The sequence below is a fragment of the Nymphalis io genome, chromosome 20 (assembly GCF_905147045.1).
Source record: "Nymphalis io chromosome 20, ilAglIoxx1.1, whole genome shotgun sequence".
Classification (NCBI taxonomy): Eukaryota; Metazoa; Arthropoda; class Insecta; order Lepidoptera; family Nymphalidae; genus Nymphalis; species Nymphalis io.
Genome location: NC_065907.1, coordinates 2,024,235 through 2,046,186, shown reverse-complemented (window position 1 = coordinate 2,046,186; position 21,952 = coordinate 2,024,235). Strand labels below are relative to the sequence as shown.

General features: G+C 32.9%; 1 protein-coding gene across 1 annotated transcript in view; it reads right to left on the bottom strand.

The window, feature by feature from the left end:
* Window positions 1-3,170: 3,170 nt before the first annotated feature.
* Window positions 3,171-21,952, bottom strand: part of LOC126776600 (leucine-rich repeats and immunoglobulin-like domains protein 1) — a 42,519-nt gene continuing 23,737 nt past the window's right edge. Inside the window, exons 6-8 of the mRNA XM_050499247.1 lie at window positions 7,636-7,732; window positions 3,336-3,439; window positions 3,171-3,212 (exon numbers count right to left, since the gene is read on the bottom strand). Of these exons, the coding sequence (XP_050355204.1) occupies window positions 3,171-3,212; window positions 3,336-3,439; window positions 7,636-7,732 (243 nt within the window). The remainder of the gene's footprint in view (window positions 3,213-3,335; window positions 3,440-7,635; window positions 7,733-21,952) is intronic.

The following is a 21,952-nucleotide window of genomic DNA, read 5'->3' as shown; positions in this document are numbered from 1 at the left end:
AATGTATATTTTGACGTGTTCATGGATGTAACATGAAAGGTACTATAACAGTAATAGAGTGGTAGATTAAAAAAGCGAAACTTACTTTTTATAGAATAGGAAGGCGAACGAGCATATGAGCCACCTGATGGTAAGTGGTCACCAACGCCCATAGACTCTGGTAAGAAATGTTAACCATCGCTTACATCATCAATGCGCCACCAACCTTGGGAACTAAGATGTTATGTCCCTTGTGCCTGTAATTACACTGGCTCACTCACCCTTCAAACCGGAACACAACAATATCAAGTACTGCTTGCGGTAGAATATCTGATGAGTGGGTGGTACCTACCCAGACGAGCTTGTACAATGCCCTACCAGTAACCAGTATGTAACTTACAGGCTTAAGAAACAAAAAATCTTCGATCCCATTGTTGATGGCATATTGACAAATTAATGAGTAATTTTAACTTATTATAGTAAATAACATAACATGAGCCTACCTTCTATTCTTCCATCAACCTACCTAAACAAAAATACAACGTTCTTTTTTTTAAGAAGTAAAAATATACTAACATTTTTGTTATTAAATTAATTTTTTGTTTTATTTTAACAAAACCCAAAGAATATTTGTTGTACTAAAATAAACAGCCTTTGTAAGCGGCTCAGCGAAATTCAGATCAAAAATTAAATTACGTCGGCCTTGTCTAGGACGTGTGTGTCATGTATTAACTCGGCTTGGCTTCTCTTCAATAACAACCCAAATCGTATTAACTTACAGTTCACAAAATGTTATCTTGCTTAAAATAATTCAATAAAAACCAGATATGATTGTATTTTTAAATCGATTCTATTTTTTTTTTATTTGAATTACTGATCAAGACTAACCAAGTTACGCTTTAGTTTTAAGTATTTCTTATAATATAATTTTATTGATTTTGATATTTGTACATTAACAAAAATGATATCAAGTTCTAAAATTTTGAACGATTTGTTAAATATGATATGCGATTTTTATTACATTATATTTGATGTTTAACTTTCTAATAAATCTTTTCTAAATATATAACAATATAAGATATCGTACAATTTAACTACTATTTTATTATTTAAAAGCATACTTAAGTTACACGATAAGAAGTGAAATATTTTTTACACAGTATTTGAATAAAGAAGGAAAATATCTACTTAAAATATATTTATACAAAATACTTCACTAGCGATATGTTACAGCTGTACAATTTTTACAATTTGACTTCAAGATCCTTGGACGGTAAGCCGTGAAGAACGGCTTTCTAAGGATCAGTAGTTACGAAACACTGGACAAGCAAATCTCTTATAATTTGATCATTCACGATAAATCAGGTAAATCTAGATTTTACCGAATGTATAACAAACATAACTTACATTTTGTATTTGACTGAAGAGTATTTGATAAAATCCAAAAAATTGTAACTTGATATATGCACTGCCGTGCGCTTTGTCTAAATTAATGAATTTAATTAAAATTTTCGTCAAAAGTTAATACGTTACTGTTTCATCTCAAGTGTATTAACAGTTTTGTCGTCAAAGTAAACATGCAAAGGGTTGTTGAAACTCCATAGCCCCAAAGTTTGCCACTTTAAGTGTTTACACTTCTCTCACCAACCTAATTAGCTACTGTATTTTAATTATATAGGTTAACTAACGGCTTTTCCTAGGTTATTAAATTTCACTGATTTATTCCATAACAAAAAAAAATTGAAAGTGATTTCTTTAAGCATGATAAATTTAAAGGTAAATTTGAGTTCAACGTATTTAGCGTTTGATTAAAGTTTTTTGTATCACAAAAAAAAATCATAATGCTTTAATTTTTTTTTAAATTATCTGTACTGATATGTATATTAATAACATTGTTTCTATTCGAAATTTAAAGTGTAGTGTTTTGTTCTTCTTAGATGCTCGATTACTAATCCTTTAAGACAATAACTCTGTTAACAAAACAGACATAATGACGTCTATATAAATGTCACAAAGAAAAATGTTTCGTAATAAGAGAGGCCTTAATTCTTAAAACAAGACGAAGAAAATATTTTCGCCGCTCTCATTGCTAATTCAAGTTGAATTATTTACTTTGAAACGAAAATGAAATACTTTGGAATTGTTTTGAATCAGTATTTCTTAAAAAACGTCTAATTGTTAAATGATTTATATTGCAAATTATAAATCTCGTAGAGATTAATTACGAAGTGTTGGAAATATTATTAACGACATCTTTATTTAAGTATTGTTTAGAGTCCAAATAACAAAGCACTTAGATATATATTCTTCAATACTGAAGTTATAATGAGCTTATAATGATTATACCGTATAAATAAGGAACGGAAGCATATTTAAATATTATTCTTTGTTAATAGCTGTCACTTACAAGTACAGAGCCGAGATGGCCCGAGATTAATCTTAACCGATGATCGCGGGTTGAATCTCGGGCAAGCATCACTGAATTTTCATGTGCTTAATTTGTATTTATAATTCATCTCGTTATTGGACGTGGAGGAAAACATTATGAAGAAACTTGCATCTGTCTTATTTCACTGAAATTCTGCCACATATGTATCCAAAACGCATTGGAGAAGCGGTGGTGGATAGGGGTGTGGTGGCATAAGCTCCAAACCTTCTCCTCAAAGGGAGAGGAGACCCAGGTAAGGGACATTCATAGGCCGTTGCTTTATGATGAAATTAAAATGTATAAATGCCGATATAACTAAAAAAAATAGCCTCAGCTTTCTTAAGAATAAGGTTTGAAGATTATTCGGCCACATACACACGTGTGAGAGTTTAATACAACACCTCTAGTGAATTTATTCACGATGCTTGTCTATACCATCAATTAATTATAAACAAAACTCAAGTACATGTATGAAAAACTCAAACTAGATAAGGTTCGTCTTGTATCCAATAGTGATAAGAAAAATTCAGTTTTCATTGTCATTTAAAAACGTGCACCATATTTGCTTGACACAATACAACTTAGAATTTCACAACATTTCGGCTTTATTATTAATAAAATAAAAATAAGCGTTTTCAAAACAAACGTATCCGATTATGTTCTCGATTTAATATTCTATGAACGTTATAACTTCTACAATCAAGTGACGCTCATGAAAACATTCATTATAACTTCAAATGACCTTCATTTAATAAATTTCGCGTCATTCGGTCTTGTTTGTAATTCTAATATTTTCTTCATCAAGCTGAAATATGATCGTCAAAATAAATTTCAACGACGATTTATTAATATTAATTTGTTCCCAAAGAAATTCTTGCGTTATCCAGCCTTTCTTAATTCTCTGTCCGATCTAAGGAGGTCACCTTACATCACCATGCCATGCTCCGATGATAAAAAGAAGAGACGTGAAGAGAAGACTCATGTAGCTGGTTGTGGTTTTAACTCCGCTCTGAAGCTCCGCAAGACTTGATCCTGTTTGAAAAAAAAGCCTTATTGTTTCACTGTTCAATTTCAAGTTATTTTATTGTTAAGAATGATAAGTATATAATAAAACATAATATTATTAAAATAAAATTACATATTTTTTTTAGAACACATGGTCATGGTAAGCCGAGATGGCCTAGTGGTTAGAACGCGTGAATCTTAACCGATGATCGTGGGTTCAAACCCGGGTAAGCACCACTGAATTTTCATACGCTTAATTTGTGATTATAATTCATCTCGTGCTTGACGTTGAAGGAAAACATCGTGAGAAAACCTGCATGTGTCTAATTTCATTAAAATTATGTCACATGTGTATTCTACCAACCCGCATTGGAGCAGCGTGGTGGAATAAGCTCTAAACCTTCTCCTCAAAAAGGGAGAGGAGGCCTTAGCCCAGCAGTGGGACATTAACAGGCTGTTACTGTCTGTACTGTATGATCATGGTCCTTAAATAGTCAACTTGATGCCTTTATGCCTTAATGACGACTTATATACATATTAATATACTTTTACACATTATATACAACTGCACCAACGGATCAGTCAAAAGTTAAAATCAACTTTTTGTATTTTAGATTATCTATAATATTTTTTTTTTGTAAAAATTGTAAAATATTTCATATTTATAGTTCTTATACGTATTTATCTTACTTAAATAAGACACAGTCATGGTAATCGATTAAACGGTATAGAATTTAATGCGCTGCAACGCCATCTAGCTGCAAGTTATAACAAATGTGCGGGTGTATGAAAGTGGGCAGTATGAAATAACCAACGACAAACTGTTTCAAAGTCTATATTAAACCAGCATATTTTTTATACACAAGGTCGAGCGATCCATGTTCAATTCATTCAATTTTTTTTACATTTATCGTTAGCAAAATTTTATTTGCCTTATATTCTGAAATTAAGAAATCTCCGACCAAATGTTTTTATTATTCCTTAACTCTAACAAAACTTAACGTACGCTTTGTACAGAATTGCCTTGAAGCTTTAACTTAAGTTTCGCTTTGTTTTCTACTTCTCTAATCTTAAACTTAACATATTCGGTACATCCTGTTTGCAGGCCAGCTAGTACTGTATCTTGAATAACAAGTTTGTGTCGACTATGTAGTATTTGCTTGGTCTATCTTAATGACATTTAGATGAGTTAGTTTATACATAATAATAGACTATTTAGTTTGGCTTCATCAACATCGAATTTAGGAATTATCACGTAACATACATACATGTATTATCATTTGTATAATAAATAGATCACTAATAGATTCTCGATTGAAATATAGCTCGTAAACGAGACAGTTATTTTTTTATTTTACTATTAAATTTGTATCTTACAATTTGTTTCAGTAATTTAAATACTAAAAGATGAAATCAAAACGTAAGAAAAAAACAAACAGAGTGCAATTGTAAAACTTAATACACGAACGACAAATTATGAAGGATATAAACGCCCATCTGGGTATAGAATTTCTCTTCCTACTTGAATAAATGTATGAGTCCCATTGAATAGGAAACTTTTATAAATTATTATTATTACCAGCTTACTCAAGACTCTAGTAACTTTACCCGACAAAATCGTTGGATACTTTAGACGTTCACATTTGCATGGCTTTAAATTTTGCCTTGCTGGTCTTATTATAATATTTAATAACAAAACGTCAGACTCATGTTAAGCCATACATAATACAAGTTATATTAACGTGTATAGAAGGTAAAAATAAAGCTAATAAAATGTACAATGCCGGGCAATGGGTTTTCTTTTCTGATCTCATTTTTTTTCTCTCTCATTATGCATAGCATCTTGTGTGATACACATGTGTCTGAATTAAATCCGTCACATGGAGATTTGCTCATGATGTTGTTCTTCATCGCCGAGCACAAAATCTATACTAATATTGTAAATGCGAAAGTAACTTTGTCTGTCTTTTACGTGTTAGGTGGTGAGACTAAACCACCGAACACATTTTAATAAAATTTGGTATGAAGTTTGAATCCTAATGACTAAAGCTACTTTTTTTACCTAATTTTTTGTCCATTTACCCTTAACACGCTGATGAAGCCACAGGCGAGTGAGTCATAAGTTTGCCCAGATTTATACCCACGTTTCCATGTATTGTAATGATTAGGTATTTTTATCAATATTCATACTTATCACTTTTCCAAAAATTTAATCTTCAAACCACCAGCACAGTGACACTGCTTTTATTCAATAACACTCTTTATGAAGTGTACAATAAATAAAATGGCGTGAGTTCGTATAATTAAGATTATTATTCAGTCAGCGACATTATTTTAACGCATTAATTCTTGACGGCAACTTCTCACCGAAGCAAACAGAGCCTTGCGCAATATGAAACTTAAATTAAACGTATTTAAATAAATAACAAGCTTGGATTCAGTATAAAAAAATCTGTACCATCCCGTTGATTAAACATAAATATTCTTTTATGCTTCAGATTTTACGATTCAATGCTATGTCCAGTGACTACTAAATATTTAATGAACTCTGCCATCCTAAATGAATCGACTACAAAATACGAAATCATATCTAAAATAAAATTCAAATTTAAGGATTAATATAAACATCAAATTTATATTTATAATTCATATAAAGCTATCAAAATCAATTTAAATTCAGACAATAACAAACCAAATAAATGTGCTGCTGTTATTTATATTAGTTTTGTTATTTATGTCATTTTGTTATTTCGTGTAACGTGATAAGGTTGCCTTACATTTAATAACGAATTTTTGTCATGAACTTGATTACGTCATAATATTATTTAGTTAATTGCATATAACTCGAATTGAATTTTTGATATTAAGTGATGAGTAATTTATATATAATACGAATATAATATCCTGGGATAGAGCTTGTGCTATGGAAACCAGACAACTGATATACTACATATACTACTTTTCTTTTGTAAATGCATACTTATATAGATAATACACCCAGACTCAGGACAAACAGACATGTTCATGCACACAAATATCTGTCCTGGTTGGGAATCGAACCCACAACCTTCGGCGTGAAAGGCAAGCATCCACCAACCACGCCGACCGGCTCGTCAAATTAAATAAAATTAAATAATTTGCCTGGTAGTTTAAATGTTGCACCTATTTATAATAACTGTTTTTATTAAACCCACGTGTTTCGCTTTCTTCTCAATAAAAATATACCATTTAAAAACCACAAAACACCGTAATATACGATAATCTTAATAAAACTTAACAAAAGAATACTCGGCATCGTTAACGAAGCGAACACGGACGTAATGCATAAATGTACGATCCAATTGTAACAAGTTTCATGAAATTCATATCGGTAACTTCATTTAAATAACATGCAGATTTCAAGCTACTTGCAGCGCTGTAATAATTGTTGATCCTTGATATTGTATAAATGACGTAATTTATGCAGCGTTAAATTCTGTATCGAATGATACCGTGAGACAATATTCATTGCTATCAATAAACAGAATTTTAAATTGTTTTCGATATTTAAATTGTTATTTATTTCAATATATTAACCGAATAATCGGATAAATAACTTAAAAATCTTATAGTTAAAAAAAGCGTAAAGCGATTTACATTGCTAAAATAATAGCGTAAAGCGATTTGCATTGCTAAAATAATAGGCATTATTATGTCGTCTCGTTCAAATAATTTATATTCGAAGGATCCAAGCGTTGCAATAATAGCTGACAGTGGTTGTACAGATATGGTAATTTTCGCTATAAACGCGCACTAAAATCGAAGTATCTTCTGGATTAGGATTGACCTAATTCCGGTCATGGCAGCCGGTTTCAAAAACTAACCAATTAAGCAAGATATATTATATGCCAAGGCACAGATGCCTACTATTCGCTTGTTCCGTAGGTCTGGTGGTACAATTCGATATGACCGAAGAGGTATCAGCCATCGGATCCACGGATTTTTCTTAATTTTTTTCTAGCCTTTCCACACACTTACTATCATCTTCCTAACTTCGAACTGCTTCTGAGCATTACTTGACACCGAAATACTAAGAACCTACTTTTACTCTACCAATTTTCGAACCCAAAAGATATTCAGAATTGACAGCTATAAATGCCACTTAACCAATGAGGTAGTTAAAGGACATAATAACTATCTATAAATAAATTGTTGTTGATTTTGTAAGAAAAAATGTACAATACCTTGTAAAACATGAACTCTCGCAACTGTCCTTATCGATAAAGGTGCTTCCAGAGCGCAGGTGTAGTTACCCGCATCTTCTACTTTAAGGTGTACCACCTGCGAAAAGGATGATCATAAAAAATGTTGCTTGATATATATTTATAATGATGGTCCTACCATCATTATAAATAATATGAACAAGAAATCGGATGTTAATGATTAAGCAGCAAAATTACGTTAAAATTTTGTTATAAAAATTCGTTCACAACAAAAGATTTAGCAAAACTTGTTTACAACGAACTATATTCGATTTATCAAATTGTTAAGCAGCCCATGCTTCTTAGTGCAGATACGTCCGTGTAAGTATCATCATGACTTTTATCGTTCATGGTCCCCAATATCAATTTTAGAAAGATTTGAATTAACAATGTATATATTTTTTTTTCTTTCATTTCATTAAAGAAGATATAAATTTAATTGATTTTATGGAATAAAATAAAATGCATTAACTTGCAAGACAAATTGGCAACTTTTGTGACGACGAATGTTGGAGGCAAAAATCTTTTTTCGTCAAAATTGTTAATAGGAATTGATACATTTGTTTGTTTTTTTTTAAATTGTTGGTAACATTTTGAACACATCGCAATACGATTTTTGACAAGTAGTGGGAACAATAATAAATTAAGAATTTGTAAAATAACCTTGAGTTTCGGTTATAAAATGATTAAGAAAAAGAGTCTGATTAGGAAAAAATGTATATATTTTGAAAATGTGTATATATGTGTATATATGTATGCACCTTTGCAAAGTCAAGGTTAAACATAATATTATATAAAATATTCCACACATAGCTGAATAAATTTCGGTAATTTCGATGCTCGTATGCAGTATTTTTTCTCTACGACACTTATGTTTTATATATTCACGCATTCAATTTAGTCAGCGAAATGAGATGTAAGGAAATTTTATCCTTACACCGCAGGATGTTTCATAATCGCTATATCGTATAAATTTTGTTTTACCACGTTTAGGTTTTTGTATAAGAAAAGCCGAATTTGGTCCGAATTGGCAATTTCACTTTAAAAATTTGAGGGTTATCTAAGGCAGTCTTATATATTAAATAATTAATACTATATAACTATCGCCCTTACTTTAAACGTTGCTTAGCGGATTTTTAGTTAAATACTGATTTCTTTCTTTCTGTCATTATTTATTTAACGACGTAAGAAATGTTAACCATCGCTTACAACGCCAATGCGCCATCAACCTCTTGAACTAAGATGCTGTCTTTTGTGCCTGTTACACTGACTCGCTCACCCTTCAAACCGGAACACAACAATATCAAGTACTGCTGTTTTGTGGTAGAATATCTGATGAGTGGGTGGTACCTACCTAGACGAGTGATCTATTGCAATATCTAACCTTACTAGACGAGTGATCTATTGCAATATCTAACCTTAGAGATATTCGCTTGCTCGAATGTGTTGAAAGATAAAAATCTATCAAAATAATTGACCAATCATCTTTAACCTTGAAAACTGTTTTTTCGTTTAAGTCTAGATTTTTTTTTAAATATTTGTTTTATAGAATATGCCCAGTTCGTTAAATTCCTAACGTAAATTCATATGATTTCATACCTCGTATATAAATGTTACTTAATAATTTTCGTAGATATTGTGATCGTTATGCAATAACTTCAATTCTCAATTCTCTAGTATTCTAGTAGGAACTGATATTTCAAATTCTAAGCGTATCGAATGGAATGGTCGAATATCGTTACATATGAATATTCTTAAGCGTACAACGTTACAAGCTACTCGTAAATATGTATATATGTATGTATATCTCTGCATATTAACATTCCTTGTTCATTTTCACAAGTCATTATTAGGATGAGATTCTCAAATTGCTTTTAAAATTATAATATATATATGGGTTATTGTATTTAATCTTTAAAAACACTGGTACTCATTAATATTACACGTTATTTCTTAGGTTGAAAATTATATAATAAGTGGCAACGTTATTTTTAAGATACGGACAGGTGAGATATTAAAATAAATTACTTATATATGTATTATATATATGTATTGAGAGCGAAGATGGCCTAGTGGTTAGAACGCGTGAACCTTAACCGATGATCGTGGGTTCAAACCCGGGCAAGCACCACTGAATTTTCATGTGCTTAATTTGTGTTTATAATTCATCTCGTGCTTGACGGTGAAGGAAAAAATCGTGAGGAAACCTGCATGTGTCAAATTTCACTGAAATTCTGCCACATGTGTATTTCACCAACCCGCATTGGAGCAGCGTGGTGGAGTAAGCTCCAAATCCTTCTCCTCAAAAAAGGAGAGGAGGCTAAGGCCCAGCAGTGGGACATTCACATGCTGTTACTGTATATATGTATTATATAAAAAAAAATCATAGTTGTTATGGTGCTTTTGATTGTTCGATCTCGCTTAGAAAGTATTTCTACGGGCCATAACGGATACAAAAACTCAGACCACGATGGTCTGAGTTTTTGTTTCTCCTTGAGGAGAAAATTTAGTCGAATAAGGTCTAAATACTACACTGCTCCTTTATTGATTGGTGAAAATACATACAGTAGAATTTATGAGATACCTCACGATGTATTCCTTCAATACCGAGTATCTAATATTATAAATACAAATAAAGAAAGTGCTTAACCAGATTTGTGCACGCCATCTTTCATTAAGATCATGTGTGTTCTGACCACTGACCATAATGGTTCTTATATTGATTTTGAAAGATAAGTACCATCAAAGATTTGTACGCGTGGTTTAAAAAAGTTATAAGTAAAGTTATTAGCTTGACAAATAGTTGCAGAATTGTCAACATTATTAATTTTTAATACAAATTGCTAAAATGACGGAGTATAAATTATATTTCGCCTTGTCATTGCCTCATGTAATATTCATTACTTGTCCGAATATCCGAAGGCATCTTTATAATTTTCGTCTTCCAGAGTTCGACTATTCACAAGAAAAATAGATGATAATGAGGAATGACTCTTTTATGGAAATTGTTTGAAAACATTTCAAAAATTATTCAATTCAATGGAAATCTCCAAACGGTTAAACAAATATATTTTTTTTATTTCTTTAAGTTTCCAAAACAATAATGATTAAGAGGCCTTGATTAAAAAAAGTTGAATCAAATTCGATTCAATGTACTTCAGTTAGTAGTAAGTAAGAGTAAACACTTTTTGTTAGAACCGTGTCATTCAGGCGTTACATCTAAAAACATAGCAAGTAATTTCTACCCCTCAACGCGTCTAACGACATAACACGTGAACATGTCGTATCTCAGATCGTTAAATGGTTGTTGTTGTAAGCTGACTAAAAGTGATACGCTATTTTGATGCGTGTACCCTTTAAAAACGTCATATTATTATAATCAATGTCGCTTATCACTTTTTGGTATTTCGCAATCGCGTACTGTGGTGATTATCGACTTTGTTATAACATGAATATTGAAATATACACGGATATAGTTTGTCAAACATTTGAAGATAAATGGAACTAAATAAAGCATATAATTTCTTTGAATATTTTTTTAAGTTACATGAGAAAATCCGTGCAATTATGAAGTCATTAATAAAAATATATAATATTATAACACGATTTTATTTCATAACATATAATTAGCTCAAAAATTGAAATACCTCTATACTATAATATCATAATTTTTTATATATATTTTATGCCCTTTTCGTGGACCAGTAATTAAGTAGTTTAAGTTAAACCGATGACGTCACATACACGGTGCCTCCATAAGGTTGAAAGCTTCATGAAGGTTAGTTCTTTTGCTTGTGCATTTTTGGTAATGGAACGTCAAGAACATTTTCGTAGTGTTTATGTTTGTTATCTATATTTTTAATCTATCATGTAATTCGTACTTGTGTTTGAAAAATCAAACCATCCAATCCAAACCAATATATTGTAAATCGTTACAGTCTGTGAATGTCTCACTAATGGGCTAAGGCCTCCTCTCCCTTTTTGAGGAGATGTTTTGGAGCTTATTCCACCACGCTGCTCCCATGCGGGTTGGTGGAATACACATGTGGAAGAATTTCAGTGAAATTAGACACATGCAGGTTTTCTCACGATGTTTTCCTTCATCGTAAAGCACGAGATTAATTATAATTACAAATTAAGCACATGAAAATTCAGTGGTGCTTGCTCGGATTTGAACCCACGATCATCTGTTAAGATTCACGCGTTCTTACTTCTGGACCATCTAGGCTTCCACTGGGCCATCCCGGCTTATTGTAAATAATTCAATGAAAAATAACATATATCGACGATGACAATCAAATTAGCTCGCTCAAAGCAAGTTTTAACCAACAACCAATAGAATCAACTGCCAATGACAAAGCAATAACAGTTTATTTATTTTTTATATTCAGAAATTTTCGAAGTAAAATAAAGCCGTAAAACTACCATACCATATACCATATACCACACTATTATATTGGATGTCATTTTGAAATTAAGTCTATTTATATAATATAAATAAGATGTTTTAATTTTGTAATGCTTAACTGAAAAACTACGTAATAAATATACATAAAAGTTATACCAGAATATGGAGTGCGTTTTAGAGATTTTAATATGATGATGATGACATCCTCCTTATTGATTTCGGCCATGGCGACCATTCTCAAGATAGAATTGCCAACTGCGCAGGACATATGTCTATCAAACAGATATGCAGTCTTCATTCCTTCACTCTCATAAGCCGATACGACCGGAAAGAGTTCAGGCTGTAAGGCTTTACGTCCTTTCATCAAGGCACGAGACTGTACATACAACTTCCAGACTCCGGACTTGAAAAACCCAATGAACCCACAACCTCGGGATCTACGGCCTTATATCTAGCCACTAGACCAATATATATATTGGTCTAGTGGTCTATAAAACTATATATATATAGTTTTACTCGGTTTAAATTCGGACTATTGACATGACAGGCGTGATTAATAAAACGGATAATCTAATTTTGATATATATTAATTTATTATAATAATGTGCATATTAAACACGATACCATGTTAATTAGCAGAGGTTTGATAATCCCGGATTATAATATTCGCTCATTAGTTGCAAATATTTGTACAATTTTGAAATAAAAGTGCTTTTATATATTAACATTGTAAATAACGCTAGCTAGCTACGTTTAAAGTTAAGTTTTTTTTTATTTGCCTTGTAGTTTAAAGATAATTGTTAAAATTAATTCTATCAGAGCTCTGAAGCATAAGGATGTAATGGTTGAGGTTATGCGTAATTTGAAGTAAGCTTTTTATATATTTGTTTATATTATACGTTGTTTGTAAAAGAGTTACTTTATCCAATGGACTTTTGCAACGGAAATTACCCGAAAATACTGTTAAAGTATAACAAGTTTTAGTTTTGTTAATTTGAATAAAACGTGTTTATAATCCGTTGAAATAACTATTACCGAACTCCCAAATCTTGACAGTTACGCTGCACTACAATTACAGTTGTTTTTTAATATTCTTATATTAAAGCTTTGCTTTTTGCTTTGCACATCAAATAAATAAATAAATAAATAAAAACCAAAAAAATAAATAAACATAGAAACTTACTACAATGCAATTTGCACAAGATAGTATTCAAAAGTAAAATTCGATCATTACAAATATGTTTATTGCGTGTAAAATTTGCTTATAAGTACTTGCATATCAGCATTAAAAAGGATTCTACGTAACCTATAAAAGCGTTTTTCAAACAAGGCGGCCAATCTTCGAGATAAGTATGTTCATAGACCGGTTGTAATCAGAGACGGATGATGGCGCATTGACGATGTAATGAATGATGTATATTTCTTACAGGGCCAATGTCTATGGGTGATTGTGATGACTCACTATTAGGTGGTTCATTTGACAGTGTGCCTATTTACTTAATTTAAAAAAAAACAAGACTGGAAATTTGCGCAATCTGCGATTCAAACTACTGCCAGATACTTTAAATATAATATCTTGTTAAATACATGAGAACCGATAAGATCATGATGGTACATGCTCCTCGTTCAGGAGGCCTTTTCTAAACATTGGGACATTTACGGGAAGAAAAACACTTTACGTTTTATAGGTAGACGGACAAACGTGTCACCTCATGGTTACTTTTTTAAATTTTTATTAAATAGCCACCTATTACGGACGAGCATGTGGACCACCTCGTGGTAAGTAATAAATGCCCATAGATATTAGTATTATATGATATGTTAACCATCGCTTACATCGCAATGCGCCACCAACCTTGGCTGGCTCACTCACCCTTAAAACCGGAACACAACAATAACACCGCAAAACAGCAGTTTCCAATCATGAAAACTAAGATTTTCTATCCGTAGTTGCACAAACTATAATTTTTTAGGAACAATTGGACATTTTTTTTAAATAAAATTAATGTTGAAAGTTTTTCATTAGCATAGATCAAGTTACGTTTTACTGTAAACGTAATACGTACAAGAAAATATTTAAGTCACCACATACGCTTTACCACTATAATATATTACGGCAATTTGGAAGGAACACAGCTAAATTACAAGGCCTAGGGTAGATAAGGTATGGTTTGTGTGATAGCGGAAAGAATAATAATAATTTTTTTTTTATAATTAAGACAGGGAGACATGATAACTGAACTGACTCCGAAACTGTTAACCGCTGCATTGGAAGATGTTTTCAAGCTTCTGAACTGAAACGGAGTTGGCATCAATATCAACGGCGAGTACATAACTCATCTTCGACTTACCGATGACATTGTGATTATGGCTAAGACCTTGGAAGACCTCGGCACTTTGCTCGATGACCTCAGCAGGATCTCCCAACAAGTAGGTCTTAAAATGAACATGGACAAGACGAAAATCATGTCGAACATCCATGTTGCACCCACTCAAGTCAATGATGGAAATTCTGCACTCGAAGTTGTAGACAACTATGTTTACCTAGGTCAGACCATCAAACTAGGTAGGTCCAACTTCGAGAAAGAGGTCAATCGTCGATTTCAACTCGGCTGGGCGTTCGGGAAGCTACACGATATCTTAATATCCAAAATACCACAGTGTCTCAAGTCTTCGCCCAGTGTGTGTTGCCAGTGATGATTTAGGGATGGGAGACGTGATCGCTCACCATGGGCCTTTATTCATACTTTATTGTTGAAAGCTTGAAAAGACAACAGAAAAATGCCTATCACTAATTATTGTGTAAAATAAGGGATGTTATTATTAGTAATTAGGTTTAGTAAGATTTCGGTTTTGTGTGTCTACAGTATTTGTGACTTTTTTGTCTATTTTTCTGTTTGTTGTTTAAAATATTACGTAATTATCTATGGAATACAATACCGTAACAGCCTGTGATCATCAGATAACATCAGATAACACTCATCAGATATTCTACCAAAAACAGTAGTACTGGGTATTGTTGTGTTCCGGTTGGAAGGGTGGGTGAGCCAGAGTAATTACAGGCACAAGATACATAACATCTTAGTTCCCAAGGTCGGTGGCGCATTGGTGATGTAAGCGATGGTTAACATTTCTTACAATGCCAATGTCTATGGGCGTAAGTGACCACTTACCATCAGGCGGCCCATATGCTCGTCCGCCTTCCTATTCTATAAAAAAAAAGTTATTTCCGCCTGTAAAAAGGCTACACAGTGTTAATACATCTTTCGGTATGAGCCACGCCTTTTTTTCTCATGGGCCCTTTAAAAGTCTTTTAATACCCCAGGAACTAATGGTCTTAATACTAAAAACTAAATAGTCCTTTTATTTTGATGACGGTTAATGATGCATAAAAAACGGGCTTGTTACTAAATACATGTAGAAGGTCTTATATATTAAATTACATAATAATAGATCGCGGAAAAAGATTTTTAGTATTTATAAGTAAAAATTTGAAGTAAAACCACTTTGGTTGTGCTGTTTGTCTAGCTGGTTCTGAAGTCATTAGATAGATGAAATTTTAAAAACGGAAAATAAAAAGTAAGTATTGTGTTTCTGTCCGTCAAATTGACCAAAACTAACGAAGAAATCCAACAAATTTTGAGGTTTTATAACAAAAAAGAGAAGAGTTTGACACAAGCCTTAAAAAAATGTTCTGTCATTTATGGACTTAAAGCAATATCAGTAAGAGTAGCACAAAATTGGTTCAAAATATCTTGAATTTGTATATAAAACACAAAAAAAAAAATTACACCGATCTTATAATTAGCACGGGCTATATATAATGAAAACGAATATTACACTTACATTTTACAGTAGGAAAGAAAACAGTTCACACTTTACTGTGGTACTTTAATGCTTGCACTGCAAATGCAAGGCCGGCTTAATGTCCTATCGTTACGTGTGTTAGTTTTGTCCCTAACCCCATTTCTCTGAAACGTAAACTGTTATTATAGATATAATCACTAGTTCACTTAACGCTATTATGGAAAAAATGTAACGGTAAATTAATAATATGAAGTTGTAATTTCGCAACAAATAGTGCAAAAATATTATTTGAATTTGAGGATTTTTATGTTACCACTTCATTTATTATTCATTTTTGTTTCATATGAGATACTTAGGAAAAAGAAGCTACCAAATCAATGATGCAGTTTTACGCGGTTCGGCCTATCTTAAAGATATATTTAATAATCAATTCCATTAAAAACGCAAAAAGAGCAACTACACCTATGTACACGGCATAAAAACATTATATAAGCTATATTCAGCTTAGATCTATCCTGCCAAACAGTAATATCTTTAGTCACAAGTGATTTGGAACTAGGATTAACGTATGCTAGACTAACAAATCCAGCATTTTGGTGGTTACTTCAAAACAAGCTTACTTTTTTTGGAATAAGTACGTAAAGATAAGAAACTGTTTCAGTAACTAACAAAACGCTTAACGGGCTTGCATATTAATTTGTTATCACACATAACAGTAACTGTCTGTGAATGCTGCTGAGCTAAAAACTCCTCTCCCTTTGTTGAAGAGGTATGAAGCTCCAGATTTGGAGGGTGAATCTTAACCGATGATCGTGGATTCAAGCACCACTGAAATTCTGTTTTCAGCTTTTTATAATTTAACTGGATAGTTGAAAATAAAAAAGTTCATCAAGTTTTTTCTTAATCAACTGTAGATTATATACAACTTCTAATCAGTACATCGAGACTTAAAGTAAATTATCTATGAATTGGAATGACAAAAGTTTTGAACAACGAGGCTTATGAGTGCCCACGTCCTCAGTTATCTCGACTGAGGTAATCTACCAAATATATAAACGATAGCTGTCGTGTCGAAATATAAAATTAATTGCTGATTAAATTCCCACATTCTGTTAAGCCATACCGTACTTAAGTAGGGTATGATAGATTATTGGTTATCCACAGCATTCTATTTATTTTATATATTAACATTTTGAATATAAATATTAATATAAAATTTGTGGTTTGTGAACATATTTTCGATAATTCCACATTTGTATTCATTTCAATGGACGACAAAACATAACTTAATCGTACTGATAATAATTACAACCATAGTGAGACAATTCAAATTAAAAAAATAAAATATATTCAAGGCTTACTTTAGACATTAGAACCTTCACTAATCTTTAATTCACCAATCAAGTTCAAAATACCTAAAGCGGATCTGCGAAATCGGAATATACTATAAATGTGTATTAATATTATGCTAGAAGGTTGGATAGAAGGAAGGATGGGTGCACGTGTTAATTATAAAATGCCTATGTTCTTCCTTAGGGTTCAAGGTTGAGTCATGCCAATTTTCATCAAAATAGGTTAAATGGTTTAGCCGTGAAAGCGTTACAGACAGACATCGTTACTTTCGCTTTTATTTTAGAAGTGTAGATACCTACTTCTGTTCACTTAAGGGTTCACTGATTTAATATATCGACATATTAAAACAATGTATTACGAATGAAGTTTTTCGATTGTTTATTTTATTGATAATCGTCCCTTTCAGCAGTTTTTCAATTTAAAACAAATACATTTTAAGGATATAGATACTATATTTCATTCATTCATTTTCATCAAAAATATAACATCCCGTCTTATTGCCTATACTGGTCACAGGAGGGCTGGTTCATTTTTGGGCCAAAGAATTGAAATTGCGATTCAAGAGGGAAATGCTGTTAGCATTCTTGCCACCATTCCACGCGTTCATGATTTGTTCAGTAACTATTAATATTTTTAATTTTTATTTACTTTAAGGCTTTAATGTAAATAACTTCTGACAATATGTTCATTGACAAACGTAACATAAAATAAATCGGTAATATCGGAAATACTACGGACGAGCCCTATTAAATAGTATGACCGTTTTCAAATCAAGCGTAATCTAAATGAGCTCATAACGGCCGCTGAATAAAGAGGTTCCTTTACAGAAGGCTAGTCACGAATAATATACATGTGATTCGTAATACATTAAAAATAAGGGTGAATTTCCAATAGCAATATTCTTATATATAAAGAGCTGAACCCGTTTGTGTTACACTCATTGATTTCGATGCTCACTATTGTAATTGAACGAAAAGAAAATAGGATATTATTTATGGAATGATCTTTTGTTGTCCAGGATCAATTGGGCTTTATGATACCAATGTTTGTGACTTAAGGGATATCAGCGGATAAGTCCGGGAGCTCGCTTTATTTGATCGTATTACATTGTATTTGCAGTCACTTAACTTTGATTGTTATCTGCTATGTTGGTTTTAATGATATTAAACAATATTTTCTTCTAGAAGATAATTGTCTGATAATCAAAATATATAAAACGAAAGAGTCTTGGAAGTCGGTTGGAATGAAGTTTCTTTCGCTATATATGTATTAAATAACAGACACAATGAAATAAATGAACAACGTTTTATAGTAATTAAATAAAGTAAATAATGTATATATTTAAAGCTTCGAAAATAATGTAAACGTACATACTATGTATATACGTGTACATTTGAAGCTATCAATCAAAGCAATCTATACTGCAATAATTAAATATACATAGCATAACCTTGTAGGTAAATGCACGAAATAGCAAGCGTCGATATTGTTATGAGATAAGGAACCTCATTAAAAATAGCCTTATTGCTATTACAGTAAAAAGCTTTTTTATCCAGTATTACTGCGTTTTTGTAATTCTAATATTTAGAATATTGGTGGTAGGACTTTCTAAAATCCATTTACTGAGACATTCAACTCACTTATCACAAAATCTATATCATTATAGCTATAGCTAGAATCACTAGATAACCACTTACTATCAGCGAGCCCATTTGCAAGACTAACTTCATTTAAATTAAAAAAAAAAAACTATATAGTCTGTAAAAAGGTGCGAATCGTTTGAAAAGACATTGGAATATTATTGTCATCACGTTTAACGAAGTTTTACTTGAAAATGTCATTAACTAAATCCATTTAATATAAAGACAAAATTTAAATATGCTATATAACTTTTTAAGTATTTTTTCAACTGTATTTTCTTTTGTAATTCTATTCGTTTTCAGAATTTAAATACCTAGTTTCTTTATAAAGTAATAAGGTATGCTACGTACGTCTTAGTAAGGGAACATTAAAGTAAACGTGATCACGTTTATCCGATTAGTATGACAAAGGATTGAAATAAGTAAATGTATATAGAAATATTCTTTTTAGTTCTAAAAATTATTTTTAGAGTGAATTAATGTAGAATATTACATTCTTGCTTTTTTCGTTATAATATACGTAGGTGGACGGGTAGACTGATTGTAAGTAATCACAACTGCCGCATAAGCATTGGCGCCATAAAAAATATGATCACATTCCTTAGTTGTAGGACTTAATTCACAAGGTTGGTGGTTGGTGATGTACCAATTTTACACGTGTTTATTTTGTGGTTATAATTTATCCCGTATTCAGCGCCAAAAGAACACGTAATGAGAAAATATGTGTTGTGCCAGTAGCTGTTTATTCATTTTTACTTGTAATCAACAGCGTTACAGAAATGGTTGTATAGTTATTACTCATTACTAAAGTAAGACCACATAGGATTACAATTTTATAATACGAAGCTAGAGAAAAAAAAAGTAAAGACATAGTATAAGTATTAATATTTTCAGTAAAAAACATATTCTTGCTTAATATTAATGCGAGAAAATCGCATGTGTGCGTGCGCGCTTTTATGTGTATGTATGCGTGTGTGTGTGTGTGTGGTTATTCGTATTTTACGATGAATTTAAATTATTTCTCTTTTCAATTGTATATTGGATAAGTGGAAACCCTTCCAAGTGGATCACAACAATGCTACGTATTGATGTTTGGCGGTATAATATACATATAATGAGAGGTTGGTACCTGTCCAGACCCTCTTGCACAAAGCCCCACTATCAAGCAAGCGTCCGCTTATTTTAGAAGTGACTGTTGCCTTCTTTAAATATTTTGAGTATTCCTCGATGAGTGAAGCGATTATTGCTCAAACTCTGGCAAGCACCACGATTTACGTTTTCACGTGTTTAATTTGTGTTTATAATTTATCAAAATATAAAAAAACACATCAAAATCTCTCTAGCGCTCATATTAAAATTTTACTTCCAAAGAAGTTTAAATTAAAAAAAATGGTTTTAATTTACGCCTTACAAAGAGCGGTTAAGGGCTAGCGAACAACAGAATTTTAAAACGTTCTATTTCAACATATTTCTGTTTTAATTATGCACTAATTTCGTACGTATTTTAATTTATTTGTTTACGGAATATTATTGTTGCCTTCGCAACCTTTTTGGTATAATGTATTAAAGCTTTTAGATGTATTGATTTGAATAAATTTAAATTGAATTGAATTAATATGGCTAGAATGAATTTGAAGCAAACATTGCAAGTTTAAACCCGAGCAAGCACTACTGAGTTTTCACGTGCTTAATTTTTGTGAATAATACATCTTGCCAGTGGAGGAAATTGCGAGGAAACCTGCATGTGTCAGATGACAATCAGCTACACGTATTCGCTGGATGACAGTCACCCAGCTATATTGGAGCAGCTTGGTGGACTGAGCTCCAAACTCCACGCGTTGAAATAAAGATGACTCTGTTCATATATTTTTATACTTAACCCTAGAACCCTACATGTGATACTAAGACCCCCCATAAGAGTTCGTTTTCTTATTATTTATGTTTATGTAATATCTACAAGTTTGAGCTTCTGTGTATTTTAGTTTGGTGTTGACTACTAGTTAATTAGTGCAGCGGCGACACTTGTGGATCGATCGTGTTTACTATAAACGTGAATATTGCTTGAAGAAATTCAATCAAACATCGAAGGACGTCAATCGGTTGAGAGGACAATTTTTTTATTGTTTATAGTATTAGGTGGTCGAGCAAATGGGTCACCTGATGGTAGGCGGTCAACATCAACCAGAGACATTGGCACTGAAACAAATGTTAACCATCGCCAATATCGCCAATATGCCACCAATCTTGAGAACTAAGATGTTAAGTCCCTTGTGCCTGTAATTACACTGGCTCACTCACCCTTTAAACCGGAACACAACAATACCGTTTTTTTCCGTGCAGTGACGGAGAAAGAATACATTTCACTGCCCCTCTCTTTCCCATGGGTGTCGTAAGAGGCGACTAAGGGATTTCTGAGCGACCATCTGCTCATCTGGTGGTAGGATGCTAACATCCGCCTGGCTTGTTACCACCGTACGCATGGTGAAAAACTCGTGAAGTGGCTTGCAGCCGCGTTTCGAGGTCAGCCAGCGTACAGCCAGAGCCCGAGCGAGTATTGCCGCGATGGGTGTTGGTCCAATTGGAGACGGCTGTTGAACCAATGCCGGGGGAAACTGTATTGACCTGCCGGACAGGGAGACCCGAAGAAACGGCTGTTCCGCTGGCCGCCCGTGGCATAGTACAGGGGCCCGAGCGTGCCTAACCAGCTCGTGAGGCTGCCCCACCAGGCCACGCATAATCTCGGGGTGGACCGTCGTGCCGGTTGGTGACCGGAAGGTGGGGTCCCGGCGGCCACTTCCGGGGGGGTTCGGGGGCCCTTCCGTCCGGCGGGTCAGTGTATTTTTCCTTTTGGCAACCACTTGGGGAAACACGCCTCCACGCTTTGCCCATCCCTATCGTGGCAATACATCGCTCGCTTCACGTCTCTTTTCCATTGTATTTTTCCCAAATGGCGCAACAAAACAGAAATAACGGTCGTACAGCGGTGCACACCCCCACCATACCCTCGCTGTTTGAGGTCGAGTTCTCTAACATTCGAGGACTCCACACTAACCTCAACGCTGTCCACCACCATCTCGAGACAGCACGGCCA